Raw genomic sequence first — 21,708 nt, 5'->3', positions numbered from 1 at the left:
TTTCCCCACAGGTTAACCTTCCGTGTTTTTTTTTTAAAGCAGGTTAACCGTGTGTGTGTGTGTGTTTAAACAGGTTAAACTTCCATGTAGCCAATACTGCTGGGCCATTGCTACCAGTCTGGTTTTCAACATTGCAATATATCACCAGCTAAACATCATGATTTACCGATATATCACAATGTCTGAAATAAGGATGGAACTTTGCAGAGGTGAACAGTAGCAGTGGGCAATATCTAGTTTTCAGCTTCGTGATATATCACCAGCTAAACATCGTGATACAGTGGTACCTCGGGTTACAAACGCTTCAGGTTACATACGCTTCAGGTTACAGACTCCGCTAACCCAGAAATAGTACCTCGGGTTAAGAACTTTGCTTCAGGATGAGAACATAAATCATGCTCCAGCGTTGCGGTGGCAGCAGGAGGCCCCATTAGCTAAAGTGGTGCTTCAGGTTAAGAACAGTTTCAGGTTAAGAACGGACCTCTGGAACGAATTAAGTACGTAACCAGAGGTACCACTGTATATTGATTTTTCACTATGTCTGAAATAAGGAGCTATGTAGATGTAGATAGAACTACATCTGAGCAAGCCCTCGTCTCACTGTGCAACTCACTGGGAGGCAGATGTGCTTAGCAGTATGTGGGGGAAAGGCCCTTATCCGGTTTGGTACTAACCAGCAGCAGAGCTTGTTGGGGTTTGGCATGAGAAGAGTTGTAATAATAACTCTACAGCCTGTTGCATATTTACTCAAAAGTAGGTGCTACTTCATTCAACAGGACTTACAACTGTGCACCAAATTGCAGCCTGTGATCCTATGTACACTTGCATGGGAGTAAGTCCCCTTGAACTTGATGGGTAGAAATACACTGGATTAGCTGTTGATATCGTATCAGCCACATCCTCTTTGTTTTAGAAGTAACAGTTGGTTGAATTGGCCCTCCAGGAGTGAAAATCTGCTTGACGAATGGCACCACAATAATGCTGCTTTATTTCCCTTCCTTCGTGTTTGCTGAAAGCCCTTTATAATTCTGAATGGTAGCAGATGCTTGATCAAGAGTTGTGTTACATAATCAAACAGTCACAAGTAAGGAAATCAGTAACACACTTGGTCTCAATTTAGGGTTGCCATATTTTGAAGAGCAAAACAGAGGACACATTTGCCGACTTCTACTTTTAACTATGGATCGCTATGACGACTCATTTTCCATACCCATGAAAAAGAGGACCTGTCCTGGAAAAAAAGGGCTTATGGCACCCCTAAGAAAGTTTTAAAAAATTATATCCTCTACTGTATGAATTATTTTAAAGGTTCAGAGAGCTACGGGAATATAGGAACTTATCACTCGACTGAGCTCAGTGCTGTCTTCGTTGACTGGTAGCAATGAAGGGGTTTTGGAGAAGTTTGTCCCAGACGTACCTGGGGCTTCCAGGGACCTCACGCCAGTCGTGGGCAGGACCACAAGCAAACACAGGTGTGACACAAAAGTCAAAGGTGTTATATGCATAGACCTCTCTCTTTCTTCCATCTAAGCAAGCAAGAGATGCCATCACAGTTCAAGGACACATTTCAGTCAGACAAAAGCATTCCAAAGAGGGCACACAGGAGGGGAGGCAAGGGCTGTGACCTGGAAAGTAAGCTGGACTGGAGATACCTGGTGTGCAGAATTAAGCCCCTGGGGTTGAGGTTCTGCATTCAATCGACCACTTTACCAGCTATAGCTCTCCCCCAAAACCTCCTTGTCTGCTTGTGGGCTAGCAGCAATCAATAAAGGGATCGGCACAGTCTCCAGGCGTATTTTGGGGAAGAAGAAGAAGAGTTTGGATTTGATATCCTGCTTTATCACTACCTGAAGGAGTCTCAAAGTGGCTTACAATCTCCTTTCCCTTCCTCCCCCACAGCAAACACTCTGTGAGGTGAGTGGGGCTGAGAGACTGCAGAGAAGTGTGACTGGCCCAAGGTCACCCAGCAGCTGCATGTGGAGGAACGGAGACGCGAACCTGGTTCACCCGATTACGGGTCTACCACTCTTAACCACTACACCACCCTGGCTGCATATCTGTCACTCAAAAAACCTCCCTGCCCTTTTGGAGTACCCTACGTGATCATTAGAGCATTCCACTAAGGCTTCAGTTTGTCTCCTTATTCTTCCCTAAGGCTGAGGGTCATAGTTTGGTGGGGTCTGTAGAAGCAGAGTATGTTAACAGGCCCCACAAAGACAGGATGTCATTCTGTGATGTAGACCAGGCCTAGATGGCAGGCAAACTCCTTCCAGATACTTAAGAAACTAGCTGCACAAAACTAGCTGCATAAAACTTCTCATAGCACGAGCTATGAAATGTTGGTTGTGGCTTCTAATGAAAGCCCTCACAGTAGCTTCTGTTAGTGTGGACAAGCTGTGAGTGGGTGTGCAAATCTCAGTGTGTGGCAGTGGTGACCATACTTGGCCCTCCAGCTGCTTTGGGACTACAATTCCTACTGGTCCTGTTAGCTAGGGATGATGGGAGCTGTAGTCCCAAAACAGCTGAAGGGCCAAGTTTGGCCATGCCTGGTGTATGGGAAACGACTATGAGGGTCTTTTATCATTGGTTCACCCACACGTTTTATCATGATTGCAATCTCAAACATTGTGCAAACGAGCCACCAAATGAGTTCACACATTCGGCTTCCAGTCCTCAAGGTCTCAGTAACCAAGTGATGTACAAGTCATGTCCGAAACAACCATGCATCCAATTCGTTCTGCAAACAAGCTGGTGGAATGAAAACCTCTGAGCCAATCTTAAAATCAATCTCAACACCTCAGACAGATAGCAGCGGTCTGGAAACAAAACAACTCAGCTGGGATGTGGACATCAAGCCCTGCTAAGGCATCTCAGAAGGCTTGACCTTGGTAGGTTTAGAAGGACTAATCACTGAGAATGAAGGGAAAGGTCTAAAGATATGAGTGGAATTAACTCCACTGCGATGGAGCCCTAATAGAAATGCTGCCCACTCCTGAGGATCATCTCCCTTATTAGTTTGTTTCCCTTTGCTTGCACGCTGCTCTGAAAGAGCTTTCCTCCAGGGCTGGCAGAGCAAAGGCAGTTCAAGTACAGGGTAAACAGATGTCCCAGTTTAGGGGGAATGACCTGGGTTGAAGGGACGGCTCAGGGTTCACAGAGAGTTCTAGTGAAATCAGGTTCCGTTAACATTAAAATGGTCAGGAGGTCCCTGTTTTCCTGGCTTCCTTCCTTCCTATTGTGCCTGGATGTGCTGTGCCCGTCCAAAGTGCTGGCCGCTAATTTTAGCTGGGGGCACCGACCGGGCTGCGGCATCACAAGAGTGCATGCAAGGACATTGCAGTCTGTCATGCAGCAGCGGTAGTAAGCCGGTAAGAGATGACAGCGTGCCCAGGCCAAGAGTTCATGGGAGCAGAGGCAAAACGCTACAATTAGGCTTAAGTCCCGTTCCGTTGCTCTCGGGTTCACTGGAGTTCAGCAGTTGCACAGCGGCTGAGTGGCAGCAGCTTTGGCATTACGTTACTAGAAAAAGGCTAAGAGGAAAATGAGTGTTGCTCCGCCAGCAGAACAGACCTGGAACAGCTGCTGCAGAGTGGAGGCTTACAAGATCACAGACAGGGAAACATACTTGGGAGCAAGCCCCATCGATTTTCCTGGGGCTTGCTTCTGAGCGAATATACAGTGGTACCTCGGGTTAAGTACTTAATTCGTTCAGGTCCGTTCTTAACCTGAAACTGTTCTTAACCTGAAGCACCACTTTAGCTAATGGGGCCTCCTGCTGCTGTGCCGCTGGAGCACGATTTCTGTTCTGTCCTGAAGCAAAGTTCTTAACCCGAGGTACTATTTCTGGGTTAGCGGAGTCTAACCTGAAGCGTCTGTAACTAGAGGTACCATTGTACGCAGGATTGCACCAAATGCACGGCAGTGCCAATATCTCCACCCCCATCGTTCTACCCGGACACTGAGGTCCAGCACCGAGGGTCTTCTGGCGGTTCCCTCACTGCGAGAAGCCAAGTTACAGGGAACCAGGCAGAGGGCCTTCTCGGTAGTGGCGCCCGCCCTGTGGAACGCCCTCCCACCAGATGTCAAAGAGAACAACAACTACCAGACTTTTAGAAGACATCTGAAGGCAGTCCTGTTTAGGGAAGCTTTTAATGTTTGATGTATTACAGTATTTTAATTTTTTTGGGAAGCCGCCCAGAGTGGCTGGGGAAGCCCAGCCAGATGGGCGGGGTATAAATAATAAATTATTATTATTATTATTATTATTATTATTATTATTATAGTTCTGGAGACCCCCCACTCCCAACAGAGCTCCATTTCCAGGTTTTCTCTCAGAAAGCTGAGTACTTCGTGAGAAAGGCTTTCGCTTATTTATATTAATGATTCCTATATGGTAGCAAACCTTCCAGGACAGTTTTGCAGAACAAGGTAAGAGGAGGGAGAGGAATCAAAAGAAAGCAACATAAACAGCAGCATCTTAAAACACATGTAAACCTGGCACTATTTTAAAAAAAATGTATTTGCCAGATGCTGATAAGAGGGTGATGTGATCTGCTTTTGCCTTTCTGATGTGATGTGTGTCCATCTGCATGGATACACACACGTTTCGGCCGTAAAGTCACATAGTTGTCATAGCTACCAGGTCAGCTGTTGACACCACCAGGTGGATGAAAGGAACTAGGGGGAAATGGTGGAAATTGGGCCTTCAAGTATACAGTGGTACCTCTGTTTAAGAACTTAATTCTTTCGGGAGGTCTGTTCTTAACCTGAAACTGTTCTTAACCTGAGGTACCACTTTAGCTAATGGGGCCTCCTGCTGCTGCTGCACAATTTCTGTTCTCATCCTGAAGCAAAGTTCTTAACCCGAGGTACTATTTCTGGGTTAGCGGAGTCTGTAACCTGAAGCGTCTGTAACCCAAGGTACCACTGTACTTCTCCAATAACAGAGAGTTCTTGATAGGATATACATCTATTCCAAAATATTCAAATCGGCTCCTCTGAATGGCTCTGCAAAGATAGAATGGTGGTGGTATTATGATACAGTAAGCCCATAACTTACATGGGGGGGTTACGTTCTGGGGCTTGTGCTTAAAGCCAAAATCACGTACGGTTAAATGCATTGAGCTCAGTGGTGGGTAGGATTGTCAAAAGTATTTTCTCCAGGCGCCAGACCCCTTTCTATTATTTATTTCTCTTTTTGGCCAAGCACATAAAACTGAATGCACACAAGTTAAAAGCGTGTAAGCAGTGGGTTTGCTGTATATATTTCTGGCCACAATTAGCACTACAGAGGAGGTCCTGCCATACAATCTGGCTTGTGGTCAGCCCTGCTCACTCCCCATTTCCCCCCCTCCATTGTAGCTCTAGGGTTCACTCTCACAGTTTCATCTTCTCCAGCTAACTTCGAAAACCATCCTATCCACCAACAAGGATAGGATGCTTGGGGGCAATTGGGTCAACCGCCATGGTCATTTCCCCCCATCCCAGATGAAATATACTCAAGAGTGGATTTCATGCTCTTTATTCAGCTCATAGTGGTGAGGAGGAATGGAAGTTCCCCCAGAATGTCTGCTTTATATACATTATTTACACAATGGGCCCCACGTGATTGGCTAATTCCAGGATTCTCCTGTTGGCCAATCAGGTTGTGGATTCACTTCCACCTGGAGCTGGATTGGGTGGCTCCTGCGGACCAATCAGACTGCTGCATTCTGGATCCTATTGTTCTAGGACCAACCAGACTGCTGCATTTTGGATCCTATTCAACTCAGTACATAACACCAGAGTTCAACAACAAGGGCATTGTGGCGACCAGTGCTGTCACTAGGGGCTTGAAGGATCCGGTGCACAGGCCTATGAGATAAATTTGCATGGGTCTGTGTTTTTCCGACAGAAGGTCACCCTTGAGTCATTCTCAGGCAAGGCCACAGCTTGCCAGGTGTCCTTTCACTTGCCTGTCCTGCCCCCTAGCTGTGCCTGCTGTCTGGAGCAATGCCAGCAGCTGCATACTCCTTGCATGCTGAGTAAAGGTCAGGTGGCGAGGAGGGAAGGGGAAGAGCTGGTAGAGAACCTGCTCTGCAAGCCTGCAGAGCTGCTGTCAGAGTAGGCAGTACCAAGATAGATGGACCAGTGGTCTGAGACTTTGTATAAGGCAGCTTCCTATGTCTCCATCTTCGGAGGGGAAAGGGCCAGAGGAGGAGGTGTTGAAGGAAATAATAGAGAAATGAAGGTTTCATATTTCTAATGTTATTAATAAACAAAAGAGGGAGTAGAAAGGAAAGGCATAAGAGGAAAGCTGTTGTAGGAGGAAGACGCTAATGTAAAAGAATCAGGGGAGAGGGACGGAAGAAACTGTCAGGTATTTTGGGCAGGGGGAATTAAGGTAACAGGTTCAGTTTGAAAGGAAAATGGGAGAAGAAGTTGCTCTCATTGGAACTGCTACTGTGTGGATGTTACCACTCAGCAGATATGTAAAGAGCTGCGCTCCAAAACTCCATGCGGACTTGAGGGGCCAGTCTCATTGCGGTGAACATAATTTGCTCCCATGAGTAACTGTGTGATTTACGAGGGAATAATGTTTATACCATTGTTATTATTATTATTATCCTTTTTTGTTTTTTTGAAACAAGTTTTATTGATTTTCAGTGCATAAACGCCATTACCAAGAGTTTTCCTCCAGATCTGTTTTGTTTTGTTTTTTTATGATGTATTTTCCCCCTTCTTATTCTACTTGTGTTCCTAGAACTGATCTGGTCTTATCTTGTACGTAAACAGCCCTGTGAACTTTCAATGAAGGGCGGTATATACATTTAAATCCATGAAATTGCGCTCAAGGGGTGCTTGCTTCCCATCAAACGCGCGCAGGACCGGGGCTATAAGCGGCACGTGCTGACTGAACGCCGCGGAACGCTCGGCAGCAACGGCGCACGCCCGGTGGGAGGACGCGAAGCCAGAGGAGAGACTTCCGCCCTTAGCGCCTGCCCTACTTCTGGTTTCCTTGCCTGGCGGGCAAGCTGGTTGCCGGGGCAACGAGGAAGCGGCGCGGCCTACTCCGGTGTGTCCGCAGGGCTTACCGCTCCCTCCGTCTCCGCGCTGCTCTGCTCACCTCCTGCTTGGGTGAGTGAGCGCCTCAGTTACCGGGGAGTAAGCCTTACTCGGCGAGGGCTTACTTCTTACGCCTGAAACCCTGGGGCAGAGCAGCTGCCTGTCAGTGTCGGCACTACTGACCTAGATAGCGCAGTGGGTCTTGGCATGAGGCAGTTCCACGGGTCCCTGCGTTTCGCTCTCTGAGGCAAGCAAGGCGCTTGGCTCAGCGATGGCCTGCTTTTTGCCACAAAAGTAAAGCCCCGTTGCTTTGGCTTAGCAGATTCCAGCCGGGCTGCTGAAGTTTATTTTCATTTATTTCGCCTCCCTGGGAGAACCAGAGGCAAATGAGATGAACATGGGGCCTTGTATTTTAATGGTTATGTGAAGAAGGGAGTGGATTGGGGCAGGGGCAGTGCTTTTTCTCACCTGTAACTTGCAAAATATTCATATTTTTTTGTGCATTTGTGATTACACTTTTGCCACACTCTTCCTTCAGGAAGCTCTGTGTGCATAGTTATCCCTCCCCTTTTTTCGGCCCTGTACACAGTGATACCTCGGGTTACAGACGTTTCAAGTTATATACGCTTCAGGTTACAGACTCCACTAACCCAGAAATAGTGCTTCAGGTTAAGAACTTTGCTTCAGGATGAGAACAGAAATCGTGCTCTGGCGGCGCAGCAGCAGCAAGAGGCCCCATTAGCTAAAGTGGTGCTTCAGGTTAAGAACAGTTTCAGGTTAAGAATGGACCTCCGGAACGAATTAAGTACTTAACCCAAGGTACCACTGTACTTGAAGGAGCATCTCCACCCCCCTCGTCCAGCCCGGACACTGAGGTCCAGCTCCAAGGGCCTTCTGGCGGTTTCCTCACTGTGAGAAGTGAAGTTGCAGGGAACTAGACAGAGGGCCTTCTCAGTAGTGGCGCCTGCCCTGTGGAACGCCCTGCCATCAGATGTCAAGGAAATAAACAACTATCTGACTTTTAGAAGACATCTGAAGTTCAGGGAGGGTTTTAATGTTTGATGTTGTATTGTGTTTTACTCTGTTGGAAGCCGCCTTGAGTATTATTATTATTATTATTATTAATCCTCACATAAACCCTGAGATAGGGTGAGAGAGAGAGAGAGAGACTGGGCCATGAGTTTCATGGCTGAGAGGGGAGTTGAACCTGGATCTCCTTGCTTAACACACTAAACTCTACACCATGTTTATAAGATGGGAGGTGAGATAGGTGAGGCAGCTACCAGCTGCTGCTACTACTGGATACTTTCCTCCCCTGCTTACAGTACATAGGAACTTGCCTTACACCAGGGATGAGGAAACGGTGGCCCTCCAGATGTTGGGCTACAACTCCCATCATCCCTGACCATGGTCCATCCTGGCAGGGGCTCATGGGAATTGGAGTCCAACAATATCTGGCGGGCCGCAGGACCCTTGCAGAGTCACACTGTGCTTCCATCTGGCATAGTCCTTTCTATTGTGACCGGTGACTAATATGCACAGGTGAGGTAATCTGTTTTTAGTCCAATGAGCTTTATGAAAATGAGGATTGGTTCCCTTTTTACTGTAGTATCCCGTGTCCGTGTTTTACAGCATGAGGGGAGCTGGTGGGAGTGGCTATAGTATACTGTAGATGGAGTCTTCCTTCCCCCATATATTATCCCCAAAGCTTGGTGTTTCTGAAAAATTCAGAGTAAATCTTCTAAAGCACCTCTTTTTCTTGATATGTAGGACAGGAGAGGTAGTATCTGTTGGTGCCTTGGACTCAGCCCAATCAATGTAGTAGGTAACCATCATTGTGAGTGTATATGCTTCAAAACTCCTGCAGCAGCCACCTTCTATCTTCTGCCCACATCAGTGCACTAGCAGCATCCTTGTGGGTCAGGTGTCAGACTCTGTCCCACAAACAGCTGATTTTTTTGTGTCCATGTTATAGCTGATTGCTTTTGAATGTCTTTCCATGTGCAAATGCTGTTGTCAGATTGTGCTGTTGGGTTGGAATATTGTACACCTGCCATTTGAGCTGCCAAAGCAAAACACAAGCAAGGCAGGTCATACTGGGGAATTTTCATCTCAAACTTATAATCAGTTTTGTCTGTTTATAATCTTTTTAACAGTTTTGTGTGCCAGTCTTGCAAATCTGTATTTAAACCATAGAAGAATATGGACCGACATATTCCTGTGCATCCGCTACCTGAGGAAATACGAAAGGTATGCTACAGTGAGCAGACTTGGCAGTTTTGCTTTCTGGTATATTTTATTTATTTTATTTGTCTGCGGTTTGTTGTCATGTCCATAACAGAACTATTGCCATAGTTCCATTATGTCTGTTGCTCCTCAATATATATTAATATTTGCACATGCGTGCTGTGTCTTGGAATTGTGCGGCTGGGATTTTTGAAGAAATTATATTGCGCAAATAAACCCATGCACACACACCCAAAATTTGACAGATTGTGGAATCAGTTGGAGAAAAAAGGAACCTTGAGATGGGAGGGTTTGTAAAGCAGCCAGATTTAGCTTCTGCCAACTAAAAGCTATTTGGAAATGAAAGGGTTTGATAACGAAGGAGGAAGACTAGAAAGTTGGCCAGGCAGAAGGATGATATGGGTCTTATGTCCTCTGAATTACAGAAAGGTTTTTTTCTCTTTAATGAGTCACAGGTTTCAACAGGGGCTCAGCTCCATTGGGAAAGAAAAAATGCTTTACAGTATATTTGTTGTTTATGCATTCTAACACTCTGACACCAGATGGCGCTGTGGAGTTCTGTTTTTGCTAACCTGATTTCTCATGCAAACTTTGCAACTTCTTTGATGTGTCTAGAATCCAGCCCGTGAGAATTTTAAAAGTATAACATAAATAGTACTAGATCATTGAATGCAGTGCAGACTGTGCTCTTTTAGGATTGCTGGTATCCCGATTGTGCAAAATATGACTAATACACCATTAGAAGAGAAGAATCTTGCTTTAGACAGATATAAATATTTTCTTCCTCATGTTTAAAATACTCAAAAGTGACTGACATGTAATAGCAGCATAGGGAATGATTTTATATTTCTCTCTCAACCCATTCCCTCAATAGCAAACCTCTGTGCACTTAAAGAGATTCCATTTGACAGCCTTTTTCCACATTCTCAGTAATGTGTGATGCGCATGCATTACTGAACATGGAGGAGGGACTGGCGCAAAAGATCCAGAGATCAAAAGTATAAATTATCTCGAGCGATAGAATAAAAATAATTATAAATTAGTGAAAGAACAACAGTAGACACACAAAAACCACTTACTAATTAAAATATATAGAATGCATTTCTGTGAAGACCTGCACGTGATACGTATATGGCTTTTCTTACTAGTATACTTTCATAAGCCATACTGTTTGGAGAAGATGTTAAGAAATAAAGTCATATTTGTAATGGCATGCTGTTTGTGCCATGTCAATTTAAGAAGCACTATTTATGTTGGTTTTGAAGCCCTTAGTAGCTGTATAACAAGAACTGCAGATAGAAGTTGTTAATGAGGCAGCATTTTGCAATTATTCCAGGGCAGTGAGAAAAATGACCAAAAAATAAAAATAAAAAATGGAAATTGAGTGAAACCTGAATATGCTAGTTATAGAAGAATTCCTTTGTTTCAGTTCAGTTTTTAAATGTAAATCATGCAATGAGATAAAGTACTCTGTACAAGCCAGTGTTTTTGGAAAGATAATTGACTGTATTTCAACAGAAATTGTAGTGTTTTCATATGGCTGTTTTTGAACAAATACCAAATAATTAAAAATGACACTTCGTTTCCCCTTTTAAGCCCTGGCAGAGAGAAGCCAAATTACCATTTTATCATGCCTACTAGAGACTGATACTTAGGAGGGATTGAACGAGAGTGGGACAGGACTTTGAAGTACAGTAATTCTGCAAAATAGATGAAAGCGGGCTGAGGAGTAAGAAATAAAGAAAAATAACAGTAGCCTGGAAAGTGAGGACACTTTGATTTATATTGATTTTATATCAAGTTTTTTTGTGCTTCCCATTGCTGGATTTTCTGCAGCCATTTCAAGAAAACATTATATATCTAAGGGCTTCATTCAATGGTTTAGCATTAATGAGCAAACATGCAGGTTCCTATGGAGAAGATCACAGCCGCTTTGCTCCACCTCTGGTCTTGTTACTGTGGTGCTTCTGTGAACTGTTTTAGCATTATGCCCAATCCAGGCCTGTGATTCATCTTATTCCAGTCAAAACACAAGCCATGATCTGTCTGGGAGCCTGCTTGTTTGCACAAAGCTCTGTTAGTATGTACCCACAAACTGGGTAACTGTATCTGCTTGCACTGTGTAATAACAGTATTCAGTTATAATGTTCTTGATGTGTAACTTATCTATTTCATTGTATCGGTAATACAGTTATGTCTAAGCCTGTGATCCTATACCTTTTGGATAAATCCCAGTGGGATTCACTTCTGACATGGGTATCATATATGATCACACTGCACATTTTTCAGCAGCCTTATAAAACAGGAATTATAATTCTGAAAGTTAAAATGAAAAGGCTTTACATGTAAATATTTTGCAACTATCTTTCAGTATGAGCTGTCTTTAAATATGACTATGGATACCAGAGTACACATTTTAAAAACAGATGTGGGGATGGGAACAGGATACAGTGGCACATGAGAGATTTGTGTAACGCATAATGTGTCACAAGCCTGTTGGCATTTCATTTTTTTAAATGCAAGATTGAAGAAGTAATACTTTCATTATTAAAGAGGGATTAGTATTCCAGTTTTCTGCCATATATAATAATTCTTAATTGAACAAGGGAGATTTGTGCAAGCTTCCACTCATAGATTCCCTTGCTGGAAGAGGATCTGCATGTGCATTCAGAAAATATTTACTACCTGTTGTTAGATCAGGGACTGCACTTGCAGAGTTATGAGCAGGTAATTGGTCCTATTAAACCTGACAGCACAAATTACCTAGAGGGGTAGGAGGGTCTTTCATAATGCATTGCGGGGAGTGGAATAAGAGCTATACTAAAATTGTGAGTCATAGAATTGTAGCGTTGGAAGGGATCCAAAGGGTCATCTAGGCCAACCTCCTGCAATGCAGGAATCTCAGCTAGATCCTAAGTGACAGATAGCTTTTCAGCCTCTGCTTGAAAACCTCCAAGGTCTCATGGGAGTCTGTTCTACTGTCAAACAGCTCTTGCTGTCAGAAAGTTCTTCCTGATGTTTAGATGGAATCTCCTTTCTTGTAACTTGAAGCCACTGTTCGCGTTCTTGCCTCCAGAGCAGGAGAAAACCCTTGATCATCTTGGTCACCCTCCTCTGCACATAATCCAGTTTGTCAATATCCTCCTTAAATTGTAGCACCCAGAACTGGACATAGTGTAGTCTGGCCAAGGCAGAATAAGACAGGACTATGACTTCCCTTCAGCTGGACATTATATTTCTGCTGATACAACCTAGAATAGCATTAGCAACTTTTTTGTGTGTGTGCTGCTGCTGCATCACACTGTTGGCTCATGTTAAGCTTATGTTCTACTTACTAAGACCCCATGATCCTTTTCACATGTAGTACAGGCAGTGCAGTACTTTGCTACAAGTACTGATTCCTTTAACCTTTTAAACAATATTTACTCCTGTGTTTCTGTGTGAAGTAGTGCCAGTTCCAGGGGGCCCTTGGGCAAGATATCTGATCCTCCACTCATGCTGTACCCATCTCCTTCTCCTCCCCACTGTTGCTATATCCATTTGCTTCCCTCTCCCCACCTCGGGCCAAATCCTCACCAACCTCCAGAGAAAGAGAAAGGGAGATGTTAAGTTGTGCTGTGGTCACTGCTGCTTCTCATTCTTTTCTCTGCTTGCTTGGCGAAGACAGGTGAACAGGCAGCAGCAGGAAGATGAGGAACATCACCAGAGCCAGGAGTCTCCAGGGATTGGAATCAGGCCCCCTACTGGGGCTTGATGAGCCTTGGCAGGTCTCCACGATGCTGACCTCTGACTCAATCCCTGGTTTGAAGCAATGTCTATAAGGAAGTAAACTTCTGTTTATAACACAGTTATACTTATCTCCATTTAACCCAAGGGATGGATTCTTGATTGGATTGTGATAAAACAATACTGAGTTTGTTTCTCCGAGTGCTTTCAGTTAGTACTGGGGTAGGGAACCTACGGCCGACAGACATGGCGTGGCGTAGAAAGGAAGAGAGAGATGGGATGGCAGAGAGGTTTAGAAAGAGCGATGAAATCCTGAAAGGCTGCAAAGTTCCTGCCTCTCTTGATTTTTCCTGTGAATCATCAGCCCTTCGTGGGCCAAAGGTTTCACAGCCTTGATTTTGTACATCATTACTTGGTGCCAATAGAAGAAAAACTTAAGAAGGGTCCTGGTGGATCAGGTCAAAGGCCCATCCGGTCCAGCATCCTTTTCTCACAATGGCCAATTAGATGTCTAAGGGAACCCTGCAAGTAAATTCCTTTGATTTCTCAAAACTCTCCTGCTTTTTATGGACAACCCTTAGCATTTTCTGTTCCGTGTCCTTCTGTCCCCAGGTCCCTCCCCACCTTAACTCGGCATTCTAGCCTAATGGATCCTCCATGGGCAGGGCAACATATTTGTGAATGGTGGGGATATACAAATAAAAGGCTTAAACACACGCACGCCTGATGTCATGTTATCCCAGCCTCCCCTATATTCCCATTATGTGTAACATAACAAATTGGAATTGTTGCTGTATAATGTGCAATCTGGACAAGAGTAGGGTCCTTTGTCACTTCAGAAATCATAGGCACAGACCTGGCAGATGCGGCTCAAATGCATGTTAAGTTGTGATCAAATTGATCCATTATGTTGCCTATGCTTAAAATGTATTATTGGCACTTTTAATCATACTTTAATCAGAGAGCAGTTAAGTTACTTGTGCTTGAAGCATGTATATGGAGAACTAAAATCTTGACAAGTGTCAGAGTGAGTCCCAAGATGCCCACCCCCTGCCCACCCACCCCCATGAGAGATTAGGGATATACAGTGAAAGGTACAATCAAGTTCTCGAACAGCAAGGAAGATGAGCCTGTGATAATTCTCAACTAAATACAACCAGTTTCGTTAGCAATGCTAAAAGCATCTTGTTCATTTTAGGAACTATAATGTAATTAACACTTCTGTGACATTTCCAGATAGACCTCAAGCAGGATTCCCCCCGCCCCCGCCCCCGCCCCACTCCCTCTCCACTGCCCTGCTCATACTGGAGACATGAAGTGGAATGTCTAAAACTGTTTATTTTGAAAGACAGAAGCAGTGATGCTGCAAGAAATCACAATGTTCTTTTTGGGATAACAGTCCCTCCCTTCCCTTCACATTACAGCTCAGTTTGTCCCCTTTCAATAAGTAATTTAAGTACTTTGGAACCTTATGGTATTTATTCTGAATAACAGTTTCATATTTCCAAGCACAGGTTGTAACTGCCAGGAAAAACAGAATTAATTTTTCATTTCCTTCAGAGCCACTGTAGCTATGATCAGGCTTCATGAGGCAAAAAGAAGAATTAGGATAAATAAAGGCTGGCATAGTAGTCCTGGAGCCAACATCTCAGACGCATAGTTTTATCAAAGAATAGTTAAAATGCATAGCACTGAGGTATGGCATTGGAATGCTTAATTTGGTTATGGCTTGTCTCATAATTACATCTTATTAGTGTTCATTGTTTTGACTGCTGCAAAGCTTGACTGTCTTTTCTTCCCTTTTGCTTACATTTGAATCTCTTTCCCTCCCCCTTCTTCACAGGAAGCTTTCTTATCAGATAACAGTCATCCCTCTTCTCTCAAAGGCTTTGAGTGGAATATAAAATTAAAATAATTGTAGTATAGTCAAAGTGTTTCTTCATTCATGGAAATATGATGAGTTATATATGCTGTGGGGTGGTTTGTTTGTTTTTTGGGGTTTTTTTTTACAATCTATTTGATAATTTGATGACAGGTCCTGTCCCAACATGGTTTTGGGTAAATAATCATGCAATTAGTTCAGCATTATAAATGCTTTACTGGTTTGTGTGGTGATTTAGGCTGGATACATATTGCCAATTCCCTTTGGTGACCATTGGTGATCTTAGAAGAGAATGTCATGAATATATGGCAGATTCAACTTGCATTGCTTGATAGGAGGCCTCTTTAGGTTGCTCCTTGCTTCTGCTTGCCCCATTCATTATGTTTCCCTTCCATGTGCCTTTGCTCATCTGATGACTAGCCTCCCCTATTTGTCTCAAATTGCCATTTCTTTCACTACTCCGTATTGCTCTATCCTACCTACCCTTCAGAACCCTAAACTGCCTTCACTGACTGGGTTTGCAGAGTTGCTGGAGGTTATTGTAATGGCTGCATGACATTACGTATGATCACTCAATGTTTAGAGGCCATATGCTTCTAAGTACAAGATACTGGGGGCAAGCAAATGAGAAAGCTATCACTGCCATGCTTTTCTTGTGAGCTGCCTACCTGTGTTGGTCTAATCTTGCAATACAGTTGTTATGTTCCCTTCAAGAACATTGTTTAAGCTAAAGTCTGGTGCTGGTGTTTGTATGATTGTCTCCACAATAGCAAGGTTTCTTAGGTGTTTAAAAAGTAACATGGTCCGGTGGCCTGTGCACATGCAGGAGGGATTCATGCTGTATCATATTTTTATTTTTGGGTTGTCCTCCAGGTGGTGAATTGGTTTGGGGGGGGGGTGTAGGGAGGACATCACCAGACCTGTTACCAGGACTGGCTTCTGAGTGCTAAACCATAGTTTGCTGAGAACTTTTGTTACATCTGCACCAGATTCTAATACCAAATTATCATTTGGCAGATTCTGGTAGCTTTAGAATTCAAATGTTTTTGATAAGGGTACCCTAGGAGCACAGATAGAAGCATGTGTGCTCACATGGAAGTTCTATGGTTCTTGCCCTCTTTTCTCAAGGTAAAATTTTGCATGTCGTTAATATACCTAAAGTAATCCTACATGCTTGAGTAATGTTGTTTCAGTACTTCTGTTTCTGCACATACACACAAGCAGGAGTAATTAAATTGGGTTGTGATTTGCAGGGGAGAATTACTGAACTGAAAGTGTAGGGGGAACAAAGTTATGCTGCAGGGCTTATATATATATATATATATTTTGTAAGAAACTCAGCTTCACCCAAATAAGTAATTGTGTGCTGAAATACATCCTGTGTAGATGATTAATAATCCCACACCTGCCAGATTTCATAGTTTCTGTGTGACTCATAAGTGACACGTGCAGTGCATCACATGATGCTCTCTATGAACACTACCCTAATCATGGTTTTGGTGGACCGCAGATGTGGTTTTGTCAGGCAAGAGATGATAATTCATTTGTCTGAAGTGCTCCAAAGGAGTCAATAACTCAGTATCTTGATTTTTTTTTTATAAAAAAAACCCTTTTAAAGAACAAAAGAGAGCACAAGTAGAAAGAGTGCTGTTGCTTGCAGTCTTCCTGCCGGCATCTGATTGGCCACCATGAGAACAGGATGCTGGACTAGATGAACCTTTGGTCTGATCCAGCAGGGCTCTTCTTACGAGAAATGCTTCCTCCCCTTGTTAGGTTATGTGGAGACCTGATGGAGACCTTTCACAACTTGCAGTATTTTTTAACCAGGGGTTGGAGATATGGCCCTGCCCCAGTTGCCTGAGCGCCACCATGTTCTATTTGTCTGTTGTCATCTCCCGCTGGTTGCAGCAACTAACAGATGGCAAAGGCAGAGCTGGAAGACTGGAACACAGCAACTCCCGACAGAAGACACTGTTCCCACTGTAGAAATGGCTTCTCTGTCTCTACAGTAATTCTGTTCAGAAACAACACCCACCTACATGTTGCTACAGCTAGTAGGAAAAGGGAACAGCAGAGCCTCCCCAAATAGAAATTCCCACTCGCAGGGGCTCAGATGATCTTTGCTGTTTACAAGTAGCAAGACTCTTCTTCTTTTTGGTCAGATCTTAATCTCTGTTTTGTTTCTTCATTGGCTAATATAGCAAACAGTTTAATTGATGGGGGAAGCAGCTGTGATTTCTTGTTCTGCTGCCCCCTAGACTTTTTTTTAATGCTACTATATCCAGTTGGGAAAGGGATGTAGCTCACTGCTAGAGCACATCCTTTGTATGCAGAAGATCCCAGGATAGCTCAGTTGGTTACAGTATGGTGCTGATAATGCCAAGGCTGCAGGTTCGATCCCTGTGTGGGACAGCTGCATATTCCTGCATTGCAGGGGGTTGAACCAGATGATCCTCAGGTTCCCTTCCAACTCTACAATTCTATGATTCTATGGACTCAGCTATACAGCTGCAAATATAATGTTTTAAGTGCATTATACAAATGTGACACTAGATGGTGATGATGAGCTTATGGCAAATCAATACATTTTTCAAAACGCTAAAAAAAGGCATTTTCACAGCGGTTTTTTTATAGGTGTCTAGATTCCACCTATGACTCTAGTCAGAGATCCCAGAGATTCATTGCCCGTCAAAGTAAACAATTGAGGCTTGATGTTCCAGTGGCCTAACTCAGCTTTGTACAGTGGTACCCCGCAAGACGAACGCCTCGCGAGACGAAAAACTCGCAAAACGAAAGGTTTTTTCGTTTTCGAGTTGCCTCGCAAGACGAATTTCCCTATGGGCTTGCTTCGCAAAACGAAGCTTGCCCCGGGGACAGCGGGTCTTCTCTTTTGAAGCAAGGGGTGGCGGGGAGAAGCGATCTTCTCCCCGCAGCCCCAGGTCCGGGGACAGCGGGAAGCGCTTCCCGCTGCCCCCGGACCTCTTTTGAAGCAAGGGGCTGCGGGGAGATCGCTTCTCCCCACCGCCCCTTGCTTCAAAAGAGGTCCGGGGACAGCGATCTCCCCGCAGCCCCTTGCTTCAAAAGAGGTCCGGGGGCAGCGGGAAGCGCTTCGCGCTGCCCCCGGACCTCTTTTGAAGCAAGGGTTTGCGGGGAGAAGCGATCTCCCCGCAGCCCCTTGCTTCAAAAGAGGTCCGGGGGCAGCGGGAAGCGCAGCGCTTCTTCCCCGCTGCCCCCGGACCTCTTTTGAAGCAAGGGGCTGCGGGGAGATCGCTTCTCCCGGTGCTCCGAAGCGGGGCGGGGGGGCGGGAACACCTGCCCCAGCCGCCCCGCTTCGAAACGCTGTTCCGAAGCGGGGCGGGGGGGGGCGGGAACACCTGCCCCAGCCGCCCCGCTTCGGAACGCTGCTCCGAAGCGGGGCGGGGGGCGGGAACACCTTCTGAAGGCGGGCGGGGGGCGAAAGTCTTTGTCCCCCCTGCCCGCCTTCCCAGGGGCTTTTAAATCGCCCCGGACAGCGGAGAAGTCCTCCGCTGTCCCGGGGCGATTTTAAAATGCCGCCCGCCAGCATTTTAAGATCGCCCGGACAGCGGAGAAGTCCTCCGCTGTCCCGGGGTTTTTTAAAATGCTGGGGGTGGGAAGAAAAGCCCTTGCCCCCCCCCCAGCCTTCAGAAGAGGTCCGGGGACAGACTGTCCCCGGACCTGGTCTGAAGGCCCTTTCCCTAGGAACGCATTAATTGATTTTCAATGCATTCCTATGGGAAACCGTGCATCGCAAGACGAAAAACTCGCAAGACGAAGAGACTTGCGGAACGAATTAATTTCGTCTTGCGAGGCACCACTGTATGTGATTTGCTACTTCACTTCATTTAATCCGTTCTCTAAATATATTGTTTACCATTTCCCTTCTAGATGTCCCGGGAAGAGACAGTGTGTAAATATTGCGGAGTCAGTTATTTGATCCTCCATGAGTTTAAGCTGCTGGAAGAGAAAGTAAAAGCAATGGAAGTGAAGGTGAAGTTTTATGAAGGAAGCATAGAACGGGAGAAAACACTTCAAGAGAAACTACAGCAGCTAAATCAAGATTTTGAACAGTGTGCAGCAGCTAGCAAATCAAAAAGAGAAAGGTTGGAATGTGCTATTCATCCTTGTTTTTTAAAAAGTAACATACTCATTAATGTCATTCAAGGAAAAGCAAACTTTGGCTGTCTTGCCAGACCCAGCTTGCATCCCGATGAATTCATGTTCATTAAACCATAGTTTGACTGATTCTTTAGAGGTCAGTGTCTGTTCCTTGAATTGTTTAGTACCAGTCAGTAACGTCATAGTAGGAAAGTTATTTTAAAGTCTGCTGTCATCAGAGGTGAAACTCCAGTTTAATAATTTTCTTAGCAACCTAAAGGTTTGTTGTGAAAAAGACAGGTGAGAATATGATTTTGCCCTTCCAGCTGTAACATGGGAAATTCGAACTTAGTCATGGGTCGGTTTGCGAATCAGGAGCCAACATAGACAAGAGTTTCCCCACTTCCTTTTTGATATAAACACCCCCTTTCCCTCCCTTGTCGGCTTTAACTATGGTTTAGTGTTACATCTGCACTAACACCAACGATGGTAACCGCTTACCAGGATTGCAATCTTCACCAGAACTTGAAGCTAGGGTTGAAACAGATTTGCAAACTCAGAGAAGTTGGTTAATGTTAAGCATTTGATATAATTACAAACTTTGAGACTCCAGAAGGGGAGAAGGGAATTGTATGAGAGAGGTGATGAGGGAGGGGGGAAAGGAGTGCACGTCATATGGACTAGCTTCTGAGTTCTAAACCATGTTACACAGAAACATAGAAAGCTGGTTTGCAGGCAGCCATTGTCACATCTACACTGAACACTAATGTCATTTGGCCAGTACTGGTAGCTTTAGGTTACAAATCCTAATGCAGATAACACACCTGGCTGAAAAAGAAATACCCCTGTACTTGTTTAATTGTATTGAAATGCGAAAGTTTTATCACTCACAACACTGGTCTCTAAAAATCTTTTTGTGGCACCAGATAGACTAGTTATGACATGAGCAATCTCAGCAAATAATAATAATACCTAGCATTTGAATTGGAAAGTTGGAAGCACTTCATACATTATCTTAGTAAAACAGTTCTGTAAGGTAGGATAAGAATGATTATGAATGATTCCTTAGAATGGCTTTCTAGTCTAGATTGGCAGTGGCTTGTGTTTCCCGTTACAGGTGGTTGTTTCTTTGTTTTTCTGCCACTCACCTCTACTTCCACATTTATTAAGATAGTTCTTGGCATCATAATCTTGAAAAATAACAGCATCAGAAAGCCTTATTAGAGGAAACAAGGGTGGGATTGGGTAAATGTGCAGGGCCAGGATCCATTGTATGATAACTAAGGCAGGAACAACAGGACATCAAAACTCAGAGGGGAAAAGGTTAAAAAGAATAGGTTTGAGGCCTGGGTGGACATTTGAGGAAGTGCCTTGTGTACAAAAGATAAGGGGCTATTGATCTTTTCTCTTGAATGCACTGCATTTGGAGCCCAGGTGTTGCCAGACAATTGAGCTGTGGACTTTTCTCCAATTTACAAAGGAAGAGTGCAAAGGTCCTTGAGGCAAGAAACACCTGAAGCAGGAGTGGAGGGGATCTCATTGGGTAATAAGCCTTGCTAATCACCAGGGGACTCCTGTTTGAGAGCCCCAGCATTAACTGATTTGGCCTTGTTGGTCTATGAAGTTTGGTAAGCTGGTTTCATGTTGATTGAATGGAATATGTGTTTACATTATTTTAAAGTTGCTAGCTGTAGAGCTATGATCTAGCAGGGCCCAGCCGGATATAGGAGTGCTATCTTTGTGAAGTGTGGATCTGGATTTGTACCCCTTCTTCATATATTTGAATGACATTTGATGAACGTGTGACCTCTGACTTGGGTACCCTCAGTGTGACTCATTCTCAGAAAAGGCTTGCAGATAGCGCAGCTGGAGGTTTTTATCAAGCACGCAGGATCCTGTGGGCTGTGTTATCTGTTTCAGCAGGTCATACCATGTGGGAAATAGAAATAGTTCTGATTGTTTTGAAAGTACATTTTTGGAAACAGAGCTATTCTCCTAAAACTAGTGTTTCACAAAGCATGGATGTCTCTTTACTCTTTCGAGCTAATATGCAAACTTGCTGGTCAGCAGACAGCTCAGGTTTTTTGCATGGGAACATGCTTCTCAATATAGTTATTTAGTCAGGGGTAGATGTTATTCTATAATTGGATTTACTGATATTTCTGTCCTACAAACTCCTGTGTATAATTTTAATATGTAATCTGAAAGCTGTCACTTGTGTTTCATATATATAGATATAATCTAGTGCCAGAAGCATGAGAAACATCATTGTTTTCCTTTTCAATGTATTGTTTTAAATTTAGCTGACTGAGCTTTATCTGACCCATATCTTTGTCAATGTGCTTATCGGCATGTATGTCCTCCCTGAAGGAGGAAATGTTGTGTCTGACAACCCTAGACTGTGAGACTGTGCTATTCTTTTCCAGTGGTTTGCACTACCTTAAGAGAAAACTTGCTGCTACAGTGGTACCTCTGGTTACGTCCTTAATTCGTTCCGGAGGCCCGTTCTTAACCTGAAACTGTTCTTAACCTGAGGTACCACTTTAGCTAATGGTGCCTCACACTGCAGCTGCGCAATTTCTGTTCTCATCCTGAGGTAAAGTTCTTAACTTGAGGTACTTCTTCCGGGTTAGTGGAGTCTGTAACCCAAAGTGTTTGTAATCCGAGGTACCACTGTAGTCCAAAGCCAATTC

The 21,708-nt window shown here is 44.3% G+C and overlaps 1 protein-coding gene across 8 annotated transcripts in view; it reads left to right on the top strand.

Annotated features, from left to right (window-relative positions):
* The first annotated feature begins 6,985 nt into the window (after positions 1–6,985).
* LEKR1 (leucine, glutamate and lysine rich 1) overlaps positions 6,986–21,708 on the top strand; it is an 80,165-nt gene continuing 65,442 nt past the window's right edge. Inside the window, exons 1-5 of one of the 8 annotated variants that reach the window (XM_081007957.1) lie at positions 6,997–7,116; positions 8,815–8,869; positions 9,201–9,294; positions 14,578–14,713; positions 18,806–19,020. In XM_081007957.1, the coding sequence (XP_080864083.1) occupies positions 14,699–14,713; positions 18,806–19,020 (230 nt within the window). In that variant the 5' untranslated portion in view covers positions 6,997–7,116; positions 8,815–8,869; positions 9,201–9,294; positions 14,578–14,698. Of the gene's footprint in view, positions 7,117–8,814; positions 8,882–9,200; positions 9,295–14,577; positions 14,714–18,805; positions 19,021–19,677; positions 20,644–21,708 lie in introns of those variants that run through there. The other 7 variants (XM_081007956.1, XM_081007953.1, XM_081007955.1 and 4 more) reach the window with 7 other exon arrangements.

This window comes from Podarcis pityusensis, assembly GCF_964106645.2.
Source record: "Podarcis pityusensis genome assembly, chromosome: 5".
Classification (NCBI taxonomy): domain Eukaryota; kingdom Metazoa; phylum Chordata; class Lepidosauria; order Squamata; family Lacertidae; genus Podarcis; species Podarcis pityusensis.
The sequence above is the reverse complement of the archived record's forward strand: the minus strand, read 5'-3'. Positions and strand labels throughout refer to the sequence as shown.